This window comes from Harmonia axyridis, chromosome 4, assembly GCF_914767665.1.
Source record: "Harmonia axyridis chromosome 4, icHarAxyr1.1, whole genome shotgun sequence".
Classification (NCBI taxonomy): Eukaryota; Metazoa; Arthropoda; class Insecta; order Coleoptera; family Coccinellidae; genus Harmonia; species Harmonia axyridis.
Window position 1 is genome coordinate 15,251,561 of NC_059504.1, and position 16,302 is coordinate 15,267,862.

General features: G+C 34.2%; 2 protein-coding genes across 4 annotated transcripts; both read left to right on the forward strand.

Moving 5' to 3' along the window:
- The first annotated feature begins 569 nt into the window (after positions 1–569).
- LOC123677842 (GATA zinc finger domain-containing protein 14-like) lies at positions 570–7,881 on the forward strand. The gene is made up of 2 exons (XM_045614569.1): positions 570–1,296; positions 6,040–7,881. The coding sequence occupies exons 1-2, from the start codon at positions 570–572 to the stop codon at positions 7,650–7,652; spliced, it is 2,340 nt and encodes a 779-aa protein (XP_045470525.1). The 3' UTR covers positions 7,653–7,881.
- Positions 7,882–9,077: 1,196 nt separating this feature from the next.
- On the forward strand, positions 9,078–16,101 carry LOC123677912 (titin). 3 transcript variants are annotated; one of them, XM_045614650.1, is made up of 13 exons: positions 9,078–9,259; positions 9,371–9,522; positions 10,607–10,643; positions 10,984–11,062; positions 11,225–11,249; positions 11,305–11,509; positions 11,595–11,660; positions 11,715–11,904; positions 12,053–12,148; positions 12,258–12,518; positions 13,032–13,228; positions 14,619–14,674; positions 15,849–16,101. In XM_045614650.1, the coding sequence occupies exons 1-13, from the start codon at positions 9,158–9,160 to the stop codon at positions 16,012–16,014; spliced, it is 1,632 nt and encodes a 543-aa protein (XP_045470606.1). In that variant the 5' UTR covers positions 9,078–9,157; the 3' UTR covers positions 16,015–16,101. The 3 variants fall into 3 exon arrangements, with proteins under 3 accessions (XP_045470606.1, XP_045470607.1, XP_045470605.1); XM_045614649.1 differs by lacking the exon at positions 14,619–14,674 and adding an exon at positions 14,382–14,569 and having other exon boundaries at positions 9,079–9,259; XM_045614651.1 differs by lacking the exon at positions 14,619–14,674.
- Positions 16,102–16,302: the final 201 nt, after the last annotated feature.

The following is a 16,302-nucleotide window of genomic DNA, read 5'->3' on the forward strand; positions in this document are numbered from 1 at the left end:
TTTTGGTTTACCAAATAATAACTTTATACTAGATTTAAGTGAATATAAAATAAAAATTTTAAGCTATATGTATAAATATATGTAAAATTTCGTTCATTCATTCGCCAATTACACCGAATTTGATGATCTATTTATCCATTCATTTTATTAACACGTTTTTGAACTTGTGAACTAGAAACTCTTACTAGCAAATTAAGGACATCTCAGAATAATAACTGCGCCATGTTCCAAAGAACAAACTCCAAGCAAAGGAGAAAGCCGAATCTGAATGAAAACAATGTAACGTCTGAAATTTCGATCGAAAAATAATATTAATGTAATATTAAAAAGAAAAAATAGTAAAGCGACCGTTATATCCAATTCAATCGCAATGTCTCGTGAACATAATAAATCAAAAATCACTTCGATACGATGAATCGTTCCTCATCCTCTCTAGATTACATTTTCAATCCGCCTTATCATCTTGTAATCACCAGAATTTCTTCATAAACGGCCTAAGCCCCAACATCCACGCAACAAGATGCTATACCAGCAATCTGGTACTCCTCGAGTACCATTCGAATGACCAGATGAAGTCCTTGACCTCTGGTTGCAGTTCTGACAAGACAACCGGTCGAGGGAAAGCATCTTTTACGGTAACTTCTGAAGATAACCCTTACTATAAAACCAAGAGGCTGATGCGAGCTTCTTCAGTTTGGGTCACGATGTTGTTGAAATGTTTATTGATTTTCGGCTTAATTTTTTCACTAGAAGCGGCAAGTATACCTAAGGGTATACCTGTCAACGTAGTCTACCTAGAAACAACAAAAATTCCTGACAATGCCGGTGATAAAGCTCAAGTGAGGTACCTACAAAACAAGAACCTGGATGAAAAAGTTCAGCTTTCAAGCAGAGAGCTGAAAGAGGCAAATCAACACATACCACTCCCAGAAGCAGGAGTTGACGATGGAAAAATCTTCCTGAAGGCCAAAAGTGTCTTTTTAGAAAGACTGACTAATTTCAAACACCAAGTTGATGGATTTTCGCTGAAGACACCCCAGAAAAAACCAAATGCTGAGGATTGGTCCAAGTTGAACGAAAAACTGCAAGTTGTCTTCAAGAAGTATGAAAATACAGGTTTGCGACAAAACCAAGGAAGCTTTATATCTGAGATGACTCAAGCTACAGGAGAATGGTTCCAATCTGTCATAGGGAATAACAATAACAAACCAAGTGGCGGAGAAGACGAGAAGCCTGAGGAGAAACCTGAGGAGAACCAAGGTGGACTACAACAAATTTGGAACAATTTTCAAAACGGTAAGTTTGAATTGGAGTTCATTTTTTGATCGATTCAATAATATTTGATTGGTTTGGTCTCTACTTGACGCAAATTGATCAAATGTAAAATAACTAAATTGTGGCATAAATTATGTAACACACAAATTGTTACGTTACTTGTTGACTTCTTCAGATTAGGTAGTATGTGAAGTAGCTAAATGAATTTTGCGGAAATGAATTTATTTTACTCTTAATCAATATGAATTCTGATTGAATTTTCACTTTGTTAGATTTACCTATTTTTGTCATAAGTCATAACTACATGAAGCTTTCAAAAACAAGTAGAGTAGAGAAAATTGTGAATAACACTCAGCTTTTACGATCTTGTTCTAATTACTATCTATTCATGTAATTTTGTACGAAATTTTGCATGTTCCTCAAATCTTCAATTCAACCATCAAATTGATTTCCATTTGATTGTATCCATAATTTTTATTGAATACAACTGCTCAATTAGCCTGCAAGGTAACATGTCATGTAAACATAGAATTACGTGATACTTACAACATTTTTTTTAAGAACAGTGAAATAAAAAAAATTAATACATGCTTGAAATGATCGATTTTCAAATTTCGCTGTGTCATTATACAGGCTGTTCCTATATTGGAGATTCAAACGAAATCGAGAGATTCCTCGGATAATTTTGAGAAAAGAAAATCCTATATAAGAAATTCCTAAGGCTCTAAAAGATTTGTTTTCAAGGTACAGGGCATTGAAATTTGATTTTATTTCTCAAGGTTTTTTTTGCCACAGCATCTGCACTTCATAACATATTCAACTGAAATTTCGTATAGATATTTCAATTTATAATTCAACCACGTAATATACCTATTTCGGTTGCAAATCTACAGGGTGATATTTTTTCTGGAACAGTGCTCTATTTTTTCCTAAATAATTTTTTTTTGGTGGTAGTTCAAAAAAGTTTACAAAAAAAATTGTTATAGTAGTAAATTTTTTGTCCTGTCGTAAAATGCTTTGATATATTGATGAATTATTAGTTTTGATGCTCATTTTTCTAATATGTAGCAATAATTTATAACGATTCGATAAACATGTATAATTATCACAAAAAAGTAGGACTACAAATAAACACTTTTTATTTCAAAAACAAAGGTTTTAGGGCTTATGTTTATAGAACTTTTTTCCTTAAAGTCTCCAAAGAATCTCTGATTTCAGTTTGTTTCTCCAATTAAGAAACACTCAGTATTATAATCAAAGTAACTTAAAATTGTAAAGATTCTGCATCTTCTTAACATGAAGAAGGCTCAAATTTTTTTGGGGTCTTCTTCATGATAAGAAGACGCAGAATTTTTTCAATTTTAAGTTACGTTGATTATAATTCGAATGGAAACTGATACCTAATTCAATGTCAAATATACTGAGTGTTTCTTAATTGGAAAAACAAACTGAAATCATGAAAAATCGAAAATTTCAGTCCTTTCTCCGAAAAAATCCCTTTTTTGTTCAGAGGGTTATCGGATAAGAAAAACTTAATTATTTTTTGTCGTGGTAAAGTTACATAGCTCAATTTTTCGATGGCTTTGATGACAAACTTTATATACATAGGAAAATATTATTGGAATCTCCCAATTATATCATCCTCACAAAAATGAATATTCTTCTCATTATTCTACAACAAATATCAGTTCGATCAGAAGGATATTTTTCCAATTATTGAGAAATTAACACTTCTTAACTCTGGACTCATCAAACAGATTCTGCCTAACACTCATCATAACTGAAATATTAGGACCCTGAAGCTACCCTGAAAATTTAAAGTATCTATCACATTCAATTCGAGAGTTATCGTCTACACAGCGCCCGGACGAACAGAATCGAAGTAGACCTCGAATCATCATCACCATTTGGTCAGAATGATAGCCTGTTGTTCCAGTGGTTCTTATATTTTAGAATCCATTTAGAATAATTTCATCATTAAGTATTTCGGAATCACAAATTACCTGTATCGTTTTCTTCTTGCTTGGAGCTATTTACCAAACTGATACTAATTTAGATAGCCTCGAATGGCCTTTTTTTTGTTGTTGTCGAAGTTCCGTTGTCCAAGCGATATATTCATAACCCACATATCGAAAACGTTACCAATTTTACCGTTTATCGATTCATTATCAAAAATCACTAAATATATTAGGCTAGTACATAAATCTTATCATAATCGGTCCATCTGACAGAGGACATGCTGTTAAACCGTTATCTTGACGTATTCTCAAAGAGAAGAATTAGTTGATCAGTTCTTAAAACTTGTTCGCTAGGAATAGCGGTAAATTGTTTAATCTAAGTAGGATATTGTTGTTCGGCAGTATATTTCTAAAAATTGAATATGTTTCTTTGTCAATTCAATAGGTGTATTAATTATAGCGGTTTATTATCTAAAATATTATGGGTCATCGTGAATTATAATAATCTAGTTCACAAGTTCAGAAACGTGATATTTAATTTGGGAAACTTGAAAGTATGGGTGATAGTTCATTGAATTTTAAATGACGTAAATAAAAATGTTTCGTTTGGCAATTATTAAATTGTAGATATAAAAAAATTAAGATGAAAATAGTAGGTATTTAGTTATTCGCGAATACCTCAGAAATTACAAAAAAGCAAAATCTCGTAATGATTTTGAAAAATATTAATAATCTTAATTCATTTGAATTTATTTAATGCTAAAATTAGGCTTCTGCGTCGCTATTTTGGAATTGTGCCCTCTGAAGCTAGTACGTTACATGAATAAAATGTTTTTTTTAATATTAAACTCCTCCTCTCAATCCGTTCTCATACGTAAGAATATGATTACGTCATCAAGTTCAGTTAAATTTTAAATTTCCATATTCTTTATGAAACATTAATTACAAAATTCGCAATAAATTACAGCGTAGGTATTCTCATTTCTCAAAGGAATAAGGTACCTACAAAGGAAATTTAGATTCAATTATCGTTCAATTGGATTTATTTCCTGATTGAAAACCATGGAAAGTTTTCGAATATTTGATCTGAAAAAGTTTATTTTCGTGAATTGGAGCTTTCCTTATATTTGAACACAACAAGATCAAACGCGATTATTTTGTTTATTTTTATTTATAAATATGTATATCAAGTTACAAAAAAGAAAATGTACATAGGCGTACAACTTTGCTTGGACCTTGGACCTTGGAACCGTGAATATTCGGTTTGGCCATCGACGTGGAAGAACAGTCAGAATATCCCCATGATTTTCTGCGCTTGGGATTATCGTATTGAAGCCATTTTTCGTCTCCAGTCACAATGCGATGCAGTGATGCAGATATCTATTCCGTCTTTGCCTTGCAAGCAGCTGTTCACAAGCAAACAAACGCCGTTCAACTTCTCTCGGCTTCAACTCGTATGACACCCAATTTCCTTGTTCCTGAATCATTCTCATCACTTTCAAGCGTTTTGAAATGGCTTGTTGCGTCACTCCCAATGCTCCTGCCAATTCTTGTTGCGTTATGCCTCCAATCTTGTCTTCGAAAACCTTCTCTCTTCCACCGTCATACTTCTCTTCTCTTCTACAAAATCACTTGAAGCGTTGAAATCACTTTTGGCACGTTCTTTCCCTTATAGCGGTTTCACCATAGGTGAAACATTCGATGAGCCTCAGTCGCAGATTTCTTTATATTAAAGCAAAAAATTAAATCCTTCCGCAAATGACGAGAATTTGGCTCGTAAGCTGACATGTTTAATCGAGAATAACTTTATGATGCAGACATAAAACGACTAATATTTCGATGGCGTTATGTTTACAAATACCTTAGCTTATTGTATGAAATCTACGATCCGTTCATTTCGACTACCACTTATCGCTACAGCCATCTATTGCAAAACGGCGGAAGCAAAGTTGTACACCTAATACCAGAAGCGAAAAATGTCTAGGTTAATTTTTTTAACAATTTTATTGCCTTCGATCAAGGTTTATCAGTTCATACCAACCCTAAAAAGTTCAGAAAAGAAGAATTCTTGTTCTTATTGGATTATTCATAATTTTTATCTGATAACTATACTTTCACTGAAATATGGTGAAATACATCTATGATGAAAAAATATAATCATCCAAATTTTTTGTATCATCTTCGAAGTGAGCTACTTTCAGAGTAGTACACTCAAGTCAGCGAATTACAAAATCCTCAAAAAAAATTTTAACCATTTTTTTTTAAATGGAATTCATAATACTCACCAATAAATCCCTTTGAAATCTGTGGCCGACTGAAACTAGTTGCTTTGAAGTTATACTTTGAGTTTCGAAAAGAGAAAATTCTCAGCCGAAGCCATATCATATATCGGAGAAATACATACGTACTAATAGAATGTTGTCCAATAGGAATTATAAAATTTAAAATGGTTATAAAGGCAACACTGTGTATTATTTTTTACATTTCTTATGGTGTTTAGGGTCGGTAGACTATGCCATTTAAACGTGACAAGAAGCATGCTTCAATAGCGTTTAGAAATCGCTTTACTGAAGTCAGGGCTCATTTGTGAATATTAAGAGAAATTTGAGAAAAATTCATGGATGACATGAATTCTTCTTATTTTTTCTCTAAGTATTCACAAATGAGAACTGATTCTTTTTAAACAATTTAACAATATCTAAACCCTATACTTATATTAAGTACCATACAATATAAAATCATAATAAATGGTTATCAAAATCGTTTACATTTGAATATAGCTCAAAATTTTCTTGTTTTTTTCCAGGTATTGCACAAACATTCGGTAACATAATAAACCAGAGCAACAACAATGACTCCAAGCCTCAGGAGGGCACAACTTCCAACACCGTCCTAGGGGATACTGGTGTACAAACTACCACAAAAGCTCCTGGATTCTTTGAGGGTTTATTCACAAACCTCAACATTAACAACAACCAAGGTAACAAACCAGGTCAAGAAAGTGACACTGGCGTAACGCCTCCCCAAAATATCTTCCAAGGTGCCATCAACAATATCATCAATACCTTCAGTTCTTCTTCAGAGAAACCACCAAACTCTCAAGGCGATACTGGCGAAACATCAACATCCAGACCTGGCAACCAATTCATTCAAAACATCCAAAACATAGGAAACAATTTTGGTCAATTGTTCGGACAGACCACTAAACCTCCTGGTGTTTCTGGTGACAATGAGGCTACAAATGGTCCTACAAACTTCTTCCAGAACATTGGCACAGCTATTCAAGGTGTCTTCAATCAAAACCAAGCATCAGGAAGTCAGTCAGAAGGTACCACATCTGCACCAAATATAATCAACCAAGGTTTGCAACAGATCCAAATCCCTGGCCAAAATGGTGGCATCGAGCAATTCCAAAACACTGGACAACAGATCGTCCAAAACTTCCAAAACCCCCAAAACATTGGACAGCAGATAAGTTCGAATATACCTGCAGGTTCTCAAAACAACACCTTCCAAAGTATTGGACAACAAATTACTCAAGGATTCCAAAATCCAGATCAATCACAAAATATCGGTCAACAAATAACTTCTGGTTCTCTTGGTCAGCAGATAAGTGAGGTGTTTCAAAATCAAAACTTTGCCAGCCAGGCGCAAAATATAGGACAACAAATAACTGGAAACGCACCTTCTGACTCTCAAGGTGGTACTGGACAAGCAGTTGGACAACAAATCAGCCAAGCTTTCCAAAACCCCCAAAACTTTGCCAGCCAAGCACAAAATATAGGACAACAAATAACTGGAAACGCACCTTCTGACTCTCAAGGCAGTACTGGACAAGCAGTTGGACAACAAATTAGCCAAGCTTTCCAAAACCCCCAAAACTTTGCCAGTCAAGCACAAAACATTGGACAGCAACTCAGTGAGAATCTGCCATCCGTTCCACAGAACAATGCTGGACAAGGTTCCCAGAGCAGTGTGTCCAATCTGAATGTCAACCAAATACCAGTTGTAGGACAACAGTTTGGTCAAAACTCCCAAAACCCTATCCAGGCGATCGGCGAGCAATTTCAGGCAGGCAACCCAACAAATATCATCAACCAGATACAAAGTTCAACCAACCAGATTCAAAACCCAAGTATCAATCCCGTTAACTTGATTGATAATCAAAATCAACAAGTGAATGTCAACCAATTGACTCAAATCATTCCATCCAGCTCTGAGAACAACTCGAATGGAATACAATCAGCCATTACAAACCAGTTCAATAACGGATTAGCACAACTGAATGGATCAAATAATAATGCACAGCAGGCAAATGCTGATAAACCAGTAAAAGAAGAACAAGTTGAAAAGAAAGCATTAGTTGATGAGAACAAAAACAAAGGAGAAGGAGAGATAATGGAAGCTTTTGAGAGATAAGCAGAACGTTATTTTATTTATTTATTTATTTATTTTTCATGGAATTCGGTGTTTAAATTCTCATAGAAAGATTTGCTCTGCTTCAACTTTGATAAAGTTGAAGGCAATACTGCCAGAAATTTAAGCAGCGAGAAAAGTATTGATAGGTTAGGTAAATGTTTTAGGTAATTTCATTATGACACCAGGATTTGCTGGATGTGTGTATTTAATAAAGATGAATTTCCGAAAATAATGTTTCATTTCCATTTTCATTCCTTCAGTGGAGAAAATTGGGTCTAATAACACATCACTAAATAAGTCTCAGGCCTCACTAGGAAAACCAAATTTTTCCTTAAAAATTTAACATCATTCGTCAACAAATTCTCCTTCAACAGTGATACATTTACGCTCCTCGAACATTTCAATACCATTTATGCATAATTCGTCTTTGATGTCGAAATAGGCTTCAATCTCATCTGCAATCAATTCTTCATTAGAGCCAAATTTCTTTCCCTGCAACTTTTGTTGTCTGGTCTGCATGAAAAACGGTGATCACTGGAGGTCAGATCTGGAAAATAAACGCAATTCGTTCAATTTGTCTATCGTTTTCAGCGATTTGTGACATTTCTTTTGCATTTGAGGATTTCTTACTTAATTTCAGCTTTGGCGAGTCTTTCTCGAGGCAAATGTCGTAGGTGCGCCCTCTCTTTAGGGGCACTACGGTGTTTATCCTGAGATCGCTGGTAAACTCTTCATTCGGTATATCCAGCGATCTCTGCCCACCCTCTCACACCATCGTGGAGAGGTGACTCTGCTGCAACGCGGAGACCCTCATAAATCCGCCGGGGTCGCACTAGATTGTGGCGCGACACCCATAACGCCACCTCTTGGGCAGACAGAGTCACTACACTGCACTCAATCGATACAATAATGTTATGCAATATTCATTGTTGATGTTGATGGTTTTACCTTTGTCCAGACAGTAAAATGAACAATATACCATGCACATCTGAAAAAACGAATGAATTTATGAAATGTATAGTACTAAAGATAACGCAACATATGAGTTTTAGTAAAAATAACAGCAGCAATCGCTGGATTCGTTCTAAAATCTGAATAAAAATTGTTCCACTACCCATCAGCTTCCTCAGATTTTACGTTTTGAACAACTCATTCCAAAACATAAACTGTTGAGTTTCAGGAAGAATTTGAAAATGTTTTCATCCAACGATTCGAAAAGATCAATAACAGATCGAATTGCTCTAATTACTTCATACAGATACAAAATTCACAACTAATATTGATCTCTTCACCGCACTCAAAATCTAAATTGACAATTGGCCAAGAAATCAGGTGTATGCAGATTAAAATAAACAATCTAATAATGTCAGTGTGCTGATACTAAACTGATTGGCAATAAATAATTCGAATATCAAGAGATCGAATTCAATTAGCTTTCACTCAATGGGACAGTCATCTCAAACGTGCCTCATGTGTAGGAGTAGATTTGCAAGATTTCGGCGAAAATGACCATGGAAATATACCTGAAAAGACCTCATTCTGGAGTTCCTTGGGGATTTCGCCTCATCGGCGGTTCGGATTCCCATCTACCTATCGTAGTTTCCAAGGTGAGAAAAATATAGTTGAGGAGAAATGTCAAGGTCACCATAACTGGCACAATTCCTCTGGATGTGCCTTAGCGATTATTTATGTTGGTAATTTTTGGCCAACTATTCCAGATTGTTGAGGGAAGTGTTGCCGAGCAGTCAGGGTTAGAAGAAGACGTCCTTCTTGAGAGGATCAATAATGTACCTACTTCTGGATTAACGCATGCTGAGGTCAACCAGATCATATTGGCTACAGAAGATGAGCTATTTCTCACAGTGAGAAAGTGAGTATTTCCAACCAATGTTTTTAATTAAATTTTCGCCTTTGAGTTTTGCCAGAATATAACCTTTGAATATAATAGAGGGTGATTCACAGCGGTAGCCTATAAGACGTTTATAGAAAACTAATCATAATTTTGTTCTGAAAATTTGCATGATCTTTCTCCCTAAAATATCTCTACAACTTCCGGTCATACCGGAAACAGACTACTACTTCCTTATTTCAAACGGTACACCCAGCATATTATTGCAATATTAGATAACTTATTTGATGGCGATTTCAGGAATATGCCATATCTTAGATAGAAACTCAATGGTTCATGAGTTAATGGGATTCTTATGAAAAAAATGGTGACGAGGACTGCCTTTTTTTTAATATTTCTGCAGAAAAAGCTTTTATCAAAAAAACCTTTTTCATTTTCGATTCTACAAATACGTATTGTTATAAGAGTTTTTACGGTTTGGACCAAAAATGTACAGGGTGTTTATGAAAAGATCATTGAACTTGGACAACTAAAATTCATCAAAACCCAAGAATTTCAAATTAGAACCTATACACCCTGTACATTTTTGAACCAAACCGCAAGCAGTCTTATAAGACTTCATATTGAAAATGGAAAACGTTTTTTCGAAAAAGCTTTTTTGCAGAAATATTGAAAAAAATGCGAGTATTCGTCACCACCATTTTTTTCATAAGAATCCCATTAACTCATGAACTATTGAGTTTTCACCCAAGGTATGGCATAGGTACTGATGATATTATCATCAAAAAAACTATCTAATGATGCAATAATATACTGGGTGTACCATTTGAAATAAGGAAGTAATATCTGTTTCCGGTATAACCGGAAATTGTAGAGATCTGAAAATATTTTAGGAAGAAAGATCATTTTGTCCCAAATCCCAACATGCAACTTTTCATTCCATGAACGCCATCGCGATGAATCACCCTGTATATTTATATTATCATTCGTGTAGTTTTGCACTGGTTGAATCAATTTGTATACTCTTGATTCGGATTTATTATTATTATTATTTTGTTGTTATCTGATGTGGAATTTTAAGATTTGAACGGATTTTCTTTTTCAGGGTGAATCTAGAAAATTTAATTTTAGCATCTTTGAACGTAAGTACAAACACTTTTTATTATATTTTACGGATCGTTATAATGAAAATAAGAATTTTACGAAAATAATTCAGATTATGCTTGAATTGTTAACTTTTGCAGTGAATCCAACTAACAAAACAATCAAATCGCCAAATACTTCTAATTCTAATCATAGTAGGGCATAATTGTTGCTAGTGAAAATAGAGAGAAATTTATTTTCTCGTATTAAATTTTCTATCTGCAAAACGAAAAGGAAATCCAGTTAAGTTCATAATAATTTTTAACTACTCTTGGAAAAGGTGAAATCAGCTAGACCGATTTACAAACAAATGTGATGTTGTTTCATTCGTTGTTTCAGGAAGAAGACAGCAATTCGGAAATAACAAATATTTTACGTCAGGCAGTAAATACAACTACAGTTATTGAGGAAGAAACAGGTATGATATTTGAAGAGGAATTTGAACCTCATTCACAGTTTTTGATTTTACATGCAACTTCATCATATTCAAGTCGTAATTTTTCTAAATTCGTTGGTATCTTTTGATTTTTTCCTATATGATTCGAAAGATCATATATTGTATTGATTTTTTTTCTTTTAGAGCTCGAGGAACTAGGGCTGAAAAAGTAACTATGATGTTATATATTTCAAGTTTTTTTTCATAATTTGTGCAATTTTCAGAGAATTCGGTGTGACTATGATAATAGATAACAATAAGAATAAAAGTGAAAATCAAATTTCAAAAGACAAAAACATCTACACTCCTCACATTAGCAAGTATCAATTGCCACAAGCACAAGATTCAAATAAAAAGTGGACAACATTTTTACAGAAGCCTAAGAACCCCAAACCAACGTCCAAAAATCAGGCCCCACCTATACCAAAGGTAAAGAGAAATTGTTTATCTATACCTAGCTAAAATAAATCAGGTATCTACAATACTTTTATTATAATAAAATATGAATTTACAGTCCGAGCAATACAAAGTCATCATTACAAAACAGCCTAAAAGAGAAAAACAGGAAATCAAACCTCAAGTATGCCCATATTGATAAATTATATTGATAAGTATTGCTAGTAATCTTTTGTAGGAAATACCCAGCCAAGAAGAAATAGTAGAGGAAAAAGAAGACGCAAATACCCAGACAACAGAAGAAATTCCAATGGAGTTAGAAGTAAGTGTTAAAACACATATAACAGAAGAAACTGAAGTAACCATCGAAGATGCAGATGAAGAACTACAAAATGAGATGGAAAACGTTCAATATGAATACGTACAAGGTACATACATTTCAAACTGAATTAACACCTGTAAAATAAGTTTCTTATCCGTTATTCAAAACTGGAGAGAAATAACAAGAATCCATCATTAAAATAATAAAATCAATCGATTATTTCATAAATTGACTACATAAAACTTCTAATACAGGAACGTACGAAAACATTGAAGCATCACAAGAAGATTATATTCAATACGACTCAACAGAAAATGAAAAAATCACAACAGAGGTGATGATTGAAAATTGTAAGTACCCAACTCTATACTTTTATAAAATCAAACGTGTTCACTTGAAACTCTAGAATCTGCTCATAAACTTGTAACAAATACAGTTTGAATGTTTCCAATTCTTCAGCCCAACAAGAACAGACTCTATCTTTGGAAGAGCAATTAGCAGCAGTACAAAGGCAACTCCAAGAGCTAGCCCAACTACCATCATCCATTCAAGAAACCCTAAGTGTGGTCACGCAACAATTAGCAAATATAGTAGGAGACAAAAAACCAAATACAGAAACTGATGAAGATCCTGAAACAAGAAATGAAGAGATGAACGAAAATACTGAAACCGTTGAAGCTGGAGAAGCTGAGGAAGTTGAAGAGCATCAAATGAATGAAGGTAAATTTATTCTTGAACAAATAATTAGATTTTATTTAATTGTATATTAAACGTGTTAATCGAATGGGATTTTAGATCATTTGAGCAAAAACAGTTGCAATGTGCAAACCATACGATTTACTTTCTACTTTTTATTAATATTTTGTAAACTTTTCAATATTTATAAGGTGCCTGCTATTTCGTTTGTTTGTCATCTTGGGTAGGGTTATGCGGTACTGATGATCCCTAATAAGGGTGAAACCGGTATATCGCTATCCTCCCTTGATGACATGCATTCTCCTTGGGTTACTTTCGATTATGATTCCTACGTGATGGCATGGAGACCTTCTGCCTGACAATGGTTGTGTTGATGGTAGTTTCCTATTGCTGATACATTAACCAGATAAATAATTTAATATCATATGATGATATTACTCGTTTGGAAATTGTACTAAATATTGAACTCATTTTTATTTTCATCAATTATATCCAAATATCAGCCGTTTTATTTTGTTATTTATTTATATTTTTAAGGAAACAACCCTGAGTTAGTAATAGATGAAGCAAGTGATAGAGCTGAGATGGAAGGTGGACAATCTGATGTACTATCTGACATCTACGAAGAACAAGAGGTTTCCGAAACAACGGAAGAAGCAAATTACGAAGAAATTCTTGCAGCACAACTAGAAGCTCAACGCATTGAAGAGGAAAGGCAGGCAAAGCATCAGCTGGTAAGACATTTTCCTATCAAAGTTATTCTCAACTGAATAATTCGATATTTCAGTAATTTTCATGAGAGAAATATAAAGAGTGTTTCCTGAGCACACTGTTCTTATCAATGCAGTTTGACTATTTTTGTCAACAGTACAGGATGGCTCAGTTATTTATTTTCTCCAAAAATGCATTTATTCACACAAAAATTTTGTTAATCGCAAGTCATTTGTGATAATAGACTTTAAATTAAAAAAAAAGACTGAAATGATGTCGATAGCTATTCGGCTCCCGTTCATATTCATACTTCTATTGAGATCTTAAAGACCTCATGTGGTTTATTATTTTCTTTATTGTAGTAGAATATCCAGCAACTAAGCCAGTAGATCTATTTAGCCGATAGATATGCCTAGTCCGTAGATCCACATTGCCCATAGTTCCATATTGCCCATAGATACACATTGCCCATAGATCCATATAACCCATAGATCCTCATATGATAATATTTCTAAATTTTCTATGCTCTATTTTCTATAGTTTTGATTAGCTCGAAACTTCGGACGTAGATTTGAATTTTTTCTCTTTATATATAGGCGAAATTCAAACTCAATCGATTCTGTTTTCATAGAAATATCAGATTTTTGTTTTTCGATATTCTTCCCGATTTTTTTATGGTTCAGGTTACAAGAACATGAAAGTTTGTACGAGACTTGAAATTGCCATTTTACATCCAAATCGAAATTTTTATCTCGATCGAATATACATATTGTCTTTTGTTACATTACTGAAAAGGCATTCCCTTCCTCCGCAAATCACCCACCCCTATATTCCTTATTCCAACATTGTCAGGTTTCCGTGGGTCACCATATATTATTGAAAAGAATATGAAACAAATATGTATGAAATTATTCCTACAATCCTTCTTGCCACAACTTGTCAGTCAAAAACAACACCCTTGAATCATACCTTGTGAGCTCCTCCTTCTGTTCACCATATTGAAAAAATATAAAACAAATATGTATATCTTTATTCCTACTTGCCACAACTTGTCACTCAAAAACAACACCCTTGACTCATACCTTGTCAGCTCCTCCTTCTGTTGGTATCACTTATAAGTTTCAGAGTAGAGATTTAATGATATTTCTATGTTCTCTACGATAAAACTGTGTTCAGGAAATCCAGGAAGAAGAAGAGAACAGGAAAAGGAGAAGCACGATACGACCTATAATCTTACCAGGAGGCAGGAAGTGGGTGGACCCAGACGATGTGGTGGTGAAGGTGAAGAATCCAAAGATGACAGACGAGAAAATTTGCAACACACTCGAGTCGTTTTCCGAAGTGATCGTTGGAAAAACGAAAGGGTAGGCATCGTATCATTTCACTCGGTTGATGACACGATCTTCTTTACAGGTGGACGAATGGAATCGCAAATGGCCTTGGTGCGACACCTCCAAAAAAGTATACAAGTAGGTTCTCGAAAAGAATTTTCCCTATTTTTACTTGGTTATTGCAATTATTGGTTTTTTGATTCGAACTGAAGGCGATTCGTGAGATTATATCGATAACGACACGAAATTTCGAATATACAGAATTCGACAATGCTAAAAATCCTTTTCCACAAACGTCAAAATTTATGATTATTAATGGAACCTTAGAACATAAAATACCTTCTATATTCTATACTCTTCTATACTCTATGAATGTAACAGATACATTAAGAGGGAACACCACCACGTGACATTCTCATGATCTGTCAATATTTACCCAGAGGAGGAGGGGCGTAAAGAATGTGCGTTGTTGCCAGAACGTTAGGAAGTTAGGAATATTACAATTATTATTCCAACTTTCGTCGGAAAGAAGTACCTTACGAATATTTTTATCAGTTTTCACAAAATTAAAGTTTTGCCTTTCCTGTATAGGTTTTTTTTATTTTTTTTTACGAATATTTTTAATATACGCCCGTGCTTTGTAGGAATATCATATTATCAAGCGCGGTCCCCCTCCTCAAATTCCACCTCAAAATCATTAACCTTCCATTCGAAATATTTTTCGTAAGATGTATCCTTTCGGAGATTTTTGATTGATTCCATAATGGTATAATGATTGGTATCTATAATGATTCAATTAATCATTCATTAAGATACACTCTATATTTTTATCTGGCCTTCATACTTTTGTATATTCAAAATACATTTTTTCATCAATATTGTAAGTCCTAAGTAGGTCAGTGGCGTACATAAGCCTTGGGGGAATAAAGAAAAAAATAGTTATTCGTTTCAGATGTCGTTTGAATTTACAGAAACTTTTCAAGATTGATATTCACCTGTCAAAGTGTCAGCTGTTGTATTCCAACGCAAAAACTAATTTTCCTTCTTTCGAAGAATTTTTCCAAAAAAGTTTGCTTACTCATAATGAGATTATTGTGATATAAGGTTGTGACTTATAATGGATATTCCTCCTGGGGGGATATATCCCCCTTATTCTCCCTTGGGTACGCCACTGAAGTAGGTACTAGTCTTCTAATTAATCATAATATAAATAAAGTAAATATCTTACCAGGAGGACTTGTTAGGTATCTCATTTTTTTTTTCATTGAAGGGACTGAATGGAGGCATCTCAGTTATGAACTTTTTTTTTCAGAATCAACTTTCTGAAGTATACCCCTCCCGCAAAAAATCTGGAATATCTTCAACGATCTGATGTTTATCGTCTGGTGCATGACATGGAACCCCCAGTGAGAGGAATCAGCTTGAGATCTGAGAAAATTTTAGCTGCTCAAGACTACTATACAGCTGAAAGCAATTGAAACCGATTGAATATAAATATTATGCAACGCTGATTTCGTCAGTTGTTTCTTGTGAAAATTTCGAATAAATAAAATACCTAGTTTTGATTAGTTCTTATTATCCGTCAAACATAAACTTCACTTCCAGAAAAGTGTTCAATATGGCATTCATACTTTTGATCAATTAACAAAAACCATCAAGAGTTCAGCTATGTTTGGTTCTGTAATCATCATTTTTCACGAGCCCGGGTAGCTCAGTCGGTAGAGCATTGGACTTTTAATCCAAGGGTCCAGGGTTCAAGTCCCTGC

Coding starts and splice junctions, on each gene's coding strand:
- LOC123677842 (XM_045614569.1), top strand. CDS start 570: ATGAAGTCCTTGACCTCTGGTTGCAGTTCTGACAAGACAACCGGTCGA. Junction 1,297..6,039: donor TTGGAACAATTTTCAAAACG/GTAAGTTTGAAT, acceptor GTTTTTTTCCAG/GTATTGCACAAACATTCGGT.
- LOC123677912 (XM_045614649.1), top strand. CDS start 9,158: ATGACCATGGAAATATACCTGAAAAGACCTCATTCTGGAGTTCCTTGG. Junction 11,661..11,714: donor AACAGGAAATCAAACCTCAA/GTATGCCCATAT, acceptor AATCTTTTGTAG/GAAATACCCAGCCAAGAAGA. Junction 14,570..15,848: donor ATCGTTGGAAAAACGAAAGG/GTAGGCATCGTA, acceptor TTTTTTTTTCAG/AATCAACTTTCTGAAGTATA.